This window comes from Sus scrofa, chromosome 14, assembly GCF_054392235.1.
Source record: "Sus scrofa isolate SSC_HxYL_T2T_F1_AM1 chromosome 14, Sscrofa_HxYL_maternal_Yorkshire_Landrace_v2.0, whole genome shotgun sequence".
In the NCBI taxonomy this organism is placed as follows: Eukaryota; Metazoa; Chordata; class Mammalia; order Artiodactyla; family Suidae; genus Sus; species Sus scrofa.
This window is the reverse complement of record NC_139396.1, coordinates 57,603,413-57,615,304: the sequence shown is the minus strand read 5'-3', so window position 1 is coordinate 57,615,304 and position 11,892 is coordinate 57,603,413. Positions and strand designations below refer to the sequence as shown.

The 11,892-nt window shown below is 38.1% G+C and overlaps 1 protein-coding gene across 15 annotated transcripts in view; it reads right to left on the bottom strand.

Annotated features, from left to right (window-relative positions):
- Positions 1 to 243: 243 nt before the first annotated feature.
- MED13L (mediator complex subunit 13L) overlaps positions 244 to 11,892 on the bottom strand; it is a 324,733-nt gene continuing 313,084 nt past the window's right edge. For all 15 annotated transcript variants that reach the window (XM_021073120.2, XM_021073121.2, XM_084994191.1 and 12 more), the window contains 3 exons: positions 11,035 to 11,196; positions 8,390 to 8,502; positions 244 to 6,961 (listed from right to left, as the gene is read on the bottom strand). In XM_021073120.2, the coding sequence (XP_020928779.1) occupies positions 6,829 to 6,961; positions 8,390 to 8,502; positions 11,035 to 11,196 (408 nt within the window). In that variant the 3' untranslated portion in view covers positions 244 to 6,828. The remainder of the gene's footprint in view (positions 6,962 to 8,389; positions 8,503 to 11,034; positions 11,197 to 11,892) is intronic.

Sequence of the window (11,892 nt, the reverse complement as noted above, 5' to 3'; positions counted from 1 at the left end):
TAAAAATCTGGATATATGGGGTTAAATTAAAATTTTATTTAATTTCACCTATCCTTTTTATTTTTTTTAATTCGGCTACTAGGAAATATAAAACTAATAAAACTACATGAATCACGCATTTCGGTTGGACAGCCTACAAAATAGGACACATCTTGTTTGGAAGGTTTCAGAAGCTGTTTGCAAAACCCAATCATTACTAGATTATGTACAGTAAGAGAAAATTATAGTCCAAGAGACTTGAAATCCAAAGAGAACTTTCCTTTATTAAAAAAAAGGCAGATCAAAAAAGAAATAAAACACTGAGTCTAAAAATAAAAATGAAGACATTAAACATCAAAACTTGTAGGATGCAATCAGCTTTAACATAGTCCCAGAGCAGTCATTTTTATCCCTTTTAGGATCAGATACCTCTGAGAATCTAATACAATAGATTCTCTCCCTAGAAAAAAAACACAAACACAAAGAATTTTGCATATAATTTGAGGAGGGCCACACACATTCAGAAGCCCCCAGGCTATAAATGCCTGTATCATCAAAACTGAAAATAAATTAACTAAGCAGGCAATTAAGATTCAAGAAAAATAAAACCCTCAAGGAAACTAGGAAAAGGAATAAGATTAAAAGCCAGGATAAAAACAGCAGAAATGTTAAACCCATGAGCTGTTTCTTTGGAAAAATCAAACAAAACTAAAAAAACAGCAACTGCTAGAATAATCAATCAAGAAAGGAAAAAAAAATGCATAAACAGAAATGAAAAGGAGAATACATTACCAAAAAAACAACGGGTTCAGAATTAAGGGAATACTCTGCACAATTGCATAGTAATATGTTGGAAAAACTCAATTTTTCCTTTGTAAAAATCCAAATTACCAAAATTGACATAAGAAATAGAAAACTTAAATCACCAACAGAAAAATAAAAGGAATTTTTATATTTTCTAATATATAAAATATATTTTTTTCTGCTCCTCCAAATAGCAGCAGAATGTGATGAATTTGCTGGTAAATTTCAGGGTTTTGATGTGCATTCCACTCTTGCAACAAATATTTCTATTTCCTAGGTGCCTACTCTCAGCACAGTATATAGTTTGCCCAAACCGAAGTTGTTGTCATGTGAAGTAAACTCTCCTGTGTCACAGAAATGACAGGAAGGTCATTAGTTCATCCTGTGAAACAAAAATGACCTCGATCCCTAGACCTGATAAGGAGATAAATTCCTAAACTTTGTGGCGACAGAAGAGACATCAACAGGAAAAAAAAAATATTGGTGTGTGCGTATATTTAACTATATAAACATTCTCTCTTCTACAATTAAAAATCACATACTTAAAGGAGGCAGATAGGAAATTATGTATTAAATAATGCATATAAATTAATAAGAGCTACATCAAGCCTCTAAGTGAACAAAATACGATTTAAATAAGGAGCTAATTTATCAATGCTTACTGAAAAAAATGCTCAAGCTCAAATTAAATAAGACAATTACTATCTTACATGTTAAATTAAATCGATTATCCCCCACAGCAAACATTTCCTTGTGTCAGACCTCTCATCTTGGCTCTGGCGGGCCTCATTTTCCTGAATCATGCGGTTTTATGAAACAGATAGATTGAAACCTGCCTAATCTACAAGGCAACAAAGGCATAAAAGAGGCAGCAATAGTCAGAAATGCTGAGAGGGGCTGCCAATTTCAATGTGTTTGCCTATTCTGAGTATTGGATAGATTGTAAGCACTCTGCGACAGACTTGCTTTGACTCCTGTATCTGAACAGAACACTAACAGCTCAAACACTATTTTTAGATTATTAAAACAAAACCTGCCTCTCTCACTTCCCTTTTTTTAAAGAAAAAAGTGAGACTGGCTCAGTGTCTGTCTGCATCTTCCCATCACCTGGTAACTAATGCTCATTGAGGAAATAACCTTTGCAGAGAAAAATCAATACTTTAGTCTTCTTCCTCATCAACTTCTATTTCTTATATGCTTCATTACTTTGGAGTTCTAGCCAGAAGCAGTAAGTGCCAAAAAAAATCTTTTTAAAGTTGACCTGAGAATTTCAAGTGAAGTGGTGGGAGACTGGTAAATCTTTGCTTGGGCAAAGTAAGATGCCCAGGGCAACTGTTAAAACCATGTAATTACCTGGCACAACCTAATTTTCTAATGGTGTCTCATTTTAGGTTATTACTGACATGAAGTAATTATTGTTAAAGTGACCTTTTTATCAAGAGGATATAAACAAGCTAATCATTTAACACCAAGAATATGGTAATACATTGAAATTGCATCTTTATAGGATTTTAGCCAGTGGTAAATTCAAGAATGAAAGAAATCTTTATATAATGGATTGTGTTGTGTAAATGACAAGCAGCAAAGGCTGTTTTCAGTATGGGGGACTCATGCTTAGGCTGTAAGTCTCAGGAACTTTGCCTTTAAAAACGTCTCTTAACAAACTAACTGCACTTTTTTTTAGGGCCGTACCTGTGGCATATGGAAGTTCCCACACTTGGGGTATAATCACAGCTGCAGCTGCCAGTCAAGGCAACACCAGATCCCTAACCCATTGAGCGGGGCCAGGGATCAAACCCATGTTCTCATGGATACTAGTCAGGTTTGTTACAGTGAGCCACGATGGGAATTCCCAAACTGCGCCTTTTATAAAGATTTTTATTGGCTCCTCGATACCAGTTGGGAACAAATTCCTGGCCCCATGACTTCTCAAATAGCAGGAACATAAGACTACTCCATGGCCTTGTTGGAGGGGATGAATTGGTTTTAAGCAGACTCTGAATAATACAAAGGGCTGGAGGCTGATGGTTCTTGAGTGGCATGTCAGATTTATCTACATCTAGTTTGCAAAATGTCTAAATGCATTTGACAAATAATTTTAATTATCTCAAAAAGATTTAGCTACTGTTGCTGATTTGGTACAGCTAATAGTGGTTATGAAAACAAAGTTCTTGTATAAATAAAACCAACATTCACTAATTTTTGGATAAAGTGCCATCCAGTATGTGAGCACAGAACCCAAGCTAATGAATTGCTTGGAAAAATACTACCTAATTCTGATTTTTATGGGGCAGGGTAATCACTGGACTGACCTGATTACATAGGATCTAGGAATTGTGCAGTTCTTTAGTAATGCTTTTGGCAACCAGCATTACCAAGAGTGCTGTGATCTATATTTAAAACAGTGATAACTGGATGACAGAGACCAATGTTATCTGTTAACATAAAAGTGGCTTTACTTTTCTCAGCCTTTTTCAACAGTACAACTATGATAACATGGACAGAGTTGTTTAGTTTGCAAAGCATTTCTCATGGAATTGCCCTCATCTGCAGATGAAATAACTGAGGCTGAGTAATCTTAACAGTTTTATCTCTAGATTCACACAATGTTAGATTCAGAACAATGTATATTTCCAAAGAGTTGAAGGAAGATTAAAAGCAAGGTTTTTTTGATTTATTCACATTTTGACAGTAGGCTCTGCTGAGTCGTGGTGTTTACCTTTTAGCCAGAGCTTCTGCCCCTAGAGTGGTTTTTCCTATTGAATGGACCTAAGGAAAAGAGCACGCAATGGGTGCCACTCAGTCCCTAAGTGCCTTGCTTGTGTGCTTTGCTTGTATGTGTATTAGATGGCATACTACTGTCACCAGCCTGTGAAGTGGAAAAACAGCAAAGCAAGATGGAACTGCTATTTCTAAGGAACATCAAAAGGAAATGGCTGGGACCACAAAGGCCAAGGAAGTGAACAACACCATTGTAATTTGTTCTAGGACAGACCACAATCTTAAGAGCTAGGAGACGCGATCTCCTCAGAACAATTAAGGAACTAAGCACCAGGGCTCCAAATTCACTGCTCTGTGTGTGTGTGTGTGTTCTAAATCCTGATCTAGGAATGCACTTATACCTTGGAGTATATAAATACCATCTGAGAACAGTCACTAGATGTAGTGATTAGGGGAGTAAAATTTTACTCTAGAAGGTAGAGCCTGGCTCCTGGTCAAGGACTGTTCAATCCATAATGTATAACACCTTTTGAACAGGCGTAGGTCATTGTTATTACAAAGGCAGGATGGAAGGGGAAAAAAGCCACTCAACGTTTCAGTAATTCAATAATTTATTCCTCTAAAAAAGTGTGTAAAAGTATATAGCTCTCATTCACAAGGTATATATGAATGACATTTAAAATGGAGGCCTTTTAGTATTGTTTCTTTTTATCAAAGTCTTTTAGTGTACTGTACCAGCGCTATACTGTAGTTTTTTTTTTTTTTTAATGAACTTCACATATTTTTGTATTCTTTCAAATTGTTTGCTATATATAAAAGAAGCTCACTGCAAAATGCTTGAAGGAAAAAAGGAAACAAAAGAAATTCAGAACTTCCCAGAAATGTACAGCTTTTACATTTAAAAAAGTTTCTGAAATATACATACAAGCATGCTGGACAATCCCACCCCTTTTCCCTCCCCATTTCCCCTCTTTAGTTCAAACCATGGTAAGAGTTCTGATTTCTGCAGAATTTCCAAAATTAAAAATAAAAAAAAAATAAAATAAGTTCTCACTCTGTAGCAAATCCAGGGCTTGTACATTTCAGATTAATTCAGTAAAAAACTCACAAGTAAAATAATGCATATTTAAGGGAAATATTATACAGACTTTTTCACACAGAAGTACATAATAAGATTTTTTAAAATCTATTGCCATTCATTTATTTTTGCACAAAAACGTATAAATATGTCACCAGCTTTCTTAACTTAAAAAACTTAAATAAAAGACACCAGATGAAAACTACCCTTTGCTGCCTTTTTTTTTTTTTTTTAATTTTTGTAGGGGTTTTTTGTTTTTTGTGGTTTTTTTCTTTTTTTGCTGAGAATTGGGTTTTTAGGGAAGAAAAGCCCCTGCATTAAAAACAGCCCATTTTAAAAAAAAATTCAAAGTTTTGATGAATTCTGGGAAAAAAAGCAACCCCAAAGTGGTAAAAGATTACAAATATCTACTTTACAATTTGTCTTCTCACCAAGATAATTTTATACAAGTTTACAATCTTCATCATCTTATGCTCTTCAAAAGGCCTTGAGAATTTTTCCTTTCTGATTAAGAAAAAATAGCACTGCAATATTTTTAAAGTCAATTTTACACTGTACACATTTAGATACAAATGGTTTGATATATCAGATTTTTTAACCTATACATTGCGAAAGTCAACCCCTCCCCCCCAATTGGTGGTACAGAGAACAAAATTATCCATTTACAAGTTATTTCTCTGCATTCATATTCCCACCACACAACTTTTTTTTTAATATAATGTTTTAAACGTTAGATTATTTCAAGAAAAATACTTTTACAAAATCATATCAGTTATTACATTTTTCCTTTTTTTTGTTAATAACCAGAATATGGAAGTCTCTTGGAAGAACTTTTAAAATTTGCATGATTCTCTCTAAGGATGACTAGAGCTCAAGAGCCTGACCAGAGCGGCTCATGGGAGGCAAGCCCATGCCCACTGCCCTCACAGACAGAAACGAAAGCAACAGAGGGGTAGAAATGGAGTCTTAAAGACAACCCTCTCGGGCCTGGAATGAGGAGTCATAAAATACTTCAGTTAGCCTTAATGCTTTAAAAAGGCTTTTTTTTTTTTTAAATTTTATTTTTTTATTTAAAAAGTCCTACCATGAAGGCTTAACTTCAAGTACGAATTTAATGGTTGTTGTAATATTTCTTTGAAATAATATTCCTATGGTCCAGAAAAAATTCACCATATTTATAACTGATTTTATGAGCAAACACTTTCGATTGTGATATGTACATGAGTCCTTTTTGATCTAATGAGAGGAGAGACCTGGCTTTCAGTAAGAATTCACTAGAAAATATATTTCCATTGTGACTATATAAAACTAATGAAGGTACTTGCCTCCATGGCTCTGGGTTCAGCGTCTTGACTGCCTTCTGTATAAAAATGTTGTCCTTCATGAAACGCTGGCCACTTTTAATAAGGAATATGGCAGAATGTTTACCCAGTTTGTTCTCAACAAAACCTACTGCTGGGTGGTTCTGAATATATTACTTTATAGGCATGATCTCCCCAATTTGTTTTCACTCCTTTTCCGGCTTCTAGGACAGAGGTATGTAGTCAATCCTATGATGGATCTGAGTTGGGTTTCAGCTACTGTACCTGGTCCTCGTGAATTAAAAAAATTAAAAGAAAGTCACAAAAACCATATGACAAAACAACTTAAAATAAATAAAGAAAATGAAGATGTCTCCAGACCTTTTGTATCTACACACAGGTATAAAGTCAACCAATACACTCATGCCAAGATGAAAGCATGAGGGAGACAGAAACCCCATTATGAAATCATGTACTTGAGCTGGTTCTTAGTTTTCAAAAGTCCCAGATTATGGAGTTCAGGTAACCCACAGGCCATACACCAAAAACTAGAGGATTTCATCCAGAGGGCTAAACTGCCGTTATTAAACAGAGACTGAAAACACAGACTCTTGTGCAAAAGGATACTGTCTCTTCTGTTTCCCTCTTAAAAAACAACAAAAAAAATTCCTGTGGCCCAGTGGTTTGGGGCCGCACACACCATTAACACTGGCTGAAAGTCACTGTTTATGGAAGTTTCCAGGTCCATGAGAGAAGTGTCAGTGAGTCACTCTGGTAATGAACACTGCAGAAATGACATGTGCCTGCTGAGAAGGAATCACAGTGCAGGACTGTGCAGAGTGGTCTCAAGAGGAACAAGTGGGGTATTTGCAGAGTGGAGCAGGTTCCTTGGACTGAGGTTGCGGGAAGAAGGAACTGAGCCAGAGAGAACAAGTGCTTTTCCAATTAGAGTATATTCATGATGGCGTTGTACAACTGAGTGAGCACCACAAAGTGGACGGGAAGGCAGGAGGTACGGTCCTGGGTGGCCGGATTGCATGTGAGCCAGGACAGAGCATTGTACTGCTCTAAAACAAACCTGTCAGAGAGAACACATGGGTCAGGATGAGAGGCATGGTGGAAGTGAGTCTGAACGTTCAAACACGCCAGATGTCAGCAGGAAAAAGGCCTAGCGTCATTCTGTAACTTGCCCCTCTCTTTTTCTCAGAGTTCATTCTCTCTCTTTTCTTTTTAGGGCCATACCCATGGCATATGGAGGTTCCCAGGCTAGCGGTCTAATCAGAGCTATTGCTGTAGGCCTACGTCACAGCAACGCAAGATCCAAGTCATGTCTGCGACCTACACCACAGCTCATGATAATGCCGGATCCTTAATCCACTCAAGAATCGAACCTGCATCCTCACAGATGCTAGTCAGATTCGTTAACCACCGAGCCACGAAGGAAACTCCGGAGTTCGTTTTCTCTTGACACCCTTTCTTCTAGACCTGCTCTGTCCAATATGGCAGCCACTGGCCACATGTGAATTTGGATGTGCTGTACGTAGAAAATAGGCGCTGGGATTTCAAAGACTTGGTATTAAGAAAAAGCTTATTATTAAGCTTATTATTAAGGTATTAAGTAAAATAGCTCATAGATATTTTTAAATTGACTACTGTTGAAATGATATCATTTTTTGATATAACTGACACATTTCCAAAATTAATTTCACTAATTTCTTTTTACTATTTTAACGTGGTGACTAGAAAAATAATTTTTTTCTTTTTATGGCCACATCCATGGCATATGGGAATTATCAGGCTGGGGTCAAATCGGGACTGCAGCTGCAGGCTTACACCACAGCCACAGCCACGCCAGATTAGAGTCACATTTGCCACCTACACCACAGCTTGTGGTAACACCAGGTCCTTAACCCTCTGAGTTAGGCCAGGGATCAAACCCACATCCTCACTGATACTAGATGGATTCTTAACACGCTGAGCCACAATGGGGACTCCTAGAAAAATTTTAATTAGATATGTGGTTCACATTATATTTCTATTGGACAGTGTTTCTCTGGAGGCCCTGGAGGCAAAATCCCATACATTAGGTTCTTAAGTATAATTTCTAAATCGTTTAGAAAAAGCTTCCAAATTTTCTCAAGGTACATGAAGAGTGTCTACAGCCTGCTAAAGCACAAGAGGATTAGTACACTCTTATGGGAGGTATTTCTCAACTATGAAATTTCTGTTTTACTTAAGTTTATATAATCTATGTCAGGGAGGGTAGAAAATGTTTCAAAGTGCCTTAGGTCCCAGGCTCTGTTTTCCAACTACCCACCCCTTCATTGTGATCTGTGTTCATCACCATGAAGCGCCTCCTCTGAATAGGAAAGCAAAGGCAACCAGACAGTGCTCCATGGCACAAAAGGTGCCATTTCTTCCACACATACCACATTTTAATTACAACACCCTGGAAAAACTAACATTTCTAATTGCACTGTTATGCTGCCTAGGTCTGAATCCTTACCTTAAAACATCAGACGTGGTTTTGGAGTCAAGAGGATGTGGAACCCGCTGAGAATTCCTGGCAGGGAGAAGTTCGTCTGTCTGTGCTACAGAAATGTGGTGATGCAGCGAAGCCTGGTGAAAGAACACAGACAGTTGCCTTCCTGATCTAGTCAACCACAGGGGCAGAGATAAGGCAGGCCCATGTCTGCCGGAAGCAGATACTCTCTAAAGTCCTTAGAAGTCAGGGCTTCTATAAGTCTATGAATTTTAAGTTGCTCAGTAACCCCAATGTGATCCCAAATAACTCCATAACATAGAGTAGAGAAAAAATAGCTAGCTTTGCAAAGGCACTGCAAATAATTAAATAGTGTCCCTCTTCAGGTTGTAATCTGTATAAGGCCCAACTGTCTGGATATGGTTGACTGTGTCCTCGCGGTAGTTTTCTTCTATCCTGATCCCCGTACTTCGTAACCAGTGCTGTGGGGCTTTCCCTTTTTTTTTTTGGGCTGAACTGGTGGCATCCGAAGTTCCCAGGCCAGGGATTAAACCGGTGCCATAGCAGTGACCCGAGCCACAGCAGTGACAATGTTGGATCCTTAACCTACTGAGTCACCAGGGAACTCTCTGGTATTGTGCCTTATAGCATCACATCCAAAAGCACCTGATGTCTGTTGTCCCACTTGAAGTAAGACAGATCTCTGGATTCAGTCAGTACTAGCACGGTCCATCCATTATAAAGTTCCCCATCACTTTTTAACATAAGGGTTTTGGCAGAGTTTTACTTTATTAAATACATTTAAAATAGAATAATGTAAAAGAAGAGACAATATAAATGCTTGATTCTCCTTATTTTTCAATTTTCAGATTAATGACTTGCTCTGGCAGCTTCAAAAGGTGACTTCTATTTTATTTTTCAGAATAATTTTGAACCCATGGATTTATATCAATCTACTGCTACTATCGTTCATTTTAATGACCAAATGATCCCATCCCTGGGCAATGAGACCACCTCCATGTTGGCTACTGGGTCCTTTGATAGGACGCTAATAATCTTTGGTAACTTCTCTGCTTTTAGGCATGACATGATGTCTCAGGTCCATCTTAAATATTTCTTACTTCAGTCCTGGAATCTGTCATTTCCTCAAAGTTCTTTTGAATGAAAAATGGTATCTAGGGACCACAATTGTGTCAGTAAAGGTGTTCATTGCTACTAAGCTATCACTGCTCCTCAGCCTTTTCAATAGATGGAACAAAAAAATGTGTACTTTTTTTTTTTTTTTTTTTTGTCTTTTTGCTATTTCTTTGGGCCGCTCCCACGGCATATGGAGGTTCCCAGGCTAGGGGTCGAATCGGAACTGTAGCCACTGGCCTACGCCAGAGCCACAGCAACGTGGGATCCGAGCCACGTCTGCAACCTACACCACAGCTCCCGGCAACGCCGAATCCTTAACCCACTGAGCAAGGGCAGGGACCAAACCCGCAACCTCATGGTTCCTAGTCGGATTCGTTAACCACTGCACCACAACGGGAACTCCAAAAAATGTGTACTTTTTTTAGGAAAGAAAAAATAAAATTAGGTTCATAATGATTCTAACTGAAAATAAAGATTATATGGATTTTTATTTAAATTGAAAATAATTTAATAATTAAATTTTCAATTTTTATTGAAAAGAAAACTACCTCAGTTGGTTTTGGTTTTGTTTTTGTTTTGTCTTTTTAGCTATTTCTTGGGCCGCTCCCACGGCATATGGAGGTTCCCAGGCTAGGGGTCGAATCGGAGCTGTAGCCACCAGCTTACGCCAGAGCCACAGCAACTCAGGATCCGAGCCGTGTCTGCAACCTACACCACAGCTCACGGCAACGCCAGATCGTTAACCCACTGAGCAAGGACAGGGACCGAACCCGCAACCTCATGGTTCCCAGTCGGATTCGTTAACCACTACACCACGACGGGAACTCCTGGTTTTGGTTTTAACCTTCTGGACTTACGTGTATCTTATCTGACTCCTTGTGGGGTTTCTGCATCAAAAGGGAAATGTGCAGGGTAATACTTGGCCTTCCCACTGTACGAGAGCATTCTTCCCACAAGTCCAGCTGTGTATGGGAGTATGTTAAACCTTTGGCTTCTTGCCAATCCATGGATGAGAAATGGGTTTCATTCTTTCAAAATGGAAGTGAGAAATCTTTTGTTTTTAACCCTTACTTTGGATTAAAAATTTCAAAGAAATGTACAGGAAGGTGCAAGCATTAATATGGAATTTTTAGCTGACTTTTGCCTTACTCTATAAAAGAGCACAGACTGCCTATGGCAGAGGAGGAAGAAGACAACTAGTTATTATCATCCCCACCCAGGCTCAACTTGACTGACAGTAATGTGAGATGGCCTTGGAGAAAGCCCATTATACAGAACCACATATGCACCCTGGATGCACCCTTCAGGCTGCATGATGGCTCCTCCTTGGGTGAAGGTGACATGATTTTGGGTTCCTCTCCTAAATTCTACTCTACCTATAAGTGCAATTAAAATATCCACAGACTATAAGAAGTGAGAGAATTGGGCAACAGTATAAGACTATGGTGACCAAGACAAATTTCTAACCAAAACTGATTTTAAGCATTACATCACTCATCTCTCTAAACTTCAAAATATGACACCAAACCAACCTTTAGGAAGAGGGGGCACTGGTTCTGGGCCTGGGGACATGATGACCAAAACCACTGGGGGAGATTCTCAGCTTTGGCAGTTGATACAAAATACCCGAGGGCCAGAGGCTGCTGTTTCAGCTCCTCAGGTGCTTCCCTAGAAAGAAGGCGCTCACCCTGGCTCTGAAAAATAAAGTCCCAAAAGGCATGGTCAGCATTTATCACCAAATAAAGATTTTGTAAAAATCAACTTTTTACAAGAGTTTGAGATGTAACTGACATGATGTTAAATTAGTTTTAGGTGTATAACATGACACTTTTAAAAAAATTTTTTATTTCTTCCCATTATAGCTGGCTTACAGTGTTCTGTCAATTTTCTGCTGTACAGCAAGGTGATCCAGTCATACAAACACATATACATTCTTTTTTATCACATTATCATGCTCCATAAGTAAATAGATATAGTTCCCAGTGCTATACAATAGGATCTCATTGCTAATCAATTCCAAAGGCAATAGTTTGCATCTATTAACCCCAAATTCCCACTCCCTCCCCCTCCCATAACATAATGATTCTAACTGTAATTTTGTAACACCACAAATAAGTCCAATTAACCTCTACCATCATACACACATAGCTACAATTTTTTCTTATGATGAGAAATTTTAAGATCTACTCTCTTAGCAACATATAAATATATAATATAGTATTATTAACTAAAATCACCATACATTACATCCTCAGGACTCTTATTTTATAACTGGAAGTTTGTACCTTTTGACCACCTTCACCCCACTTTTTATCATTCACCATGGACACTATAGTGACTAATCCCACTCCTGGCAGCAAAATGTCAAGTGACCAAGAAAAGTCAACAGA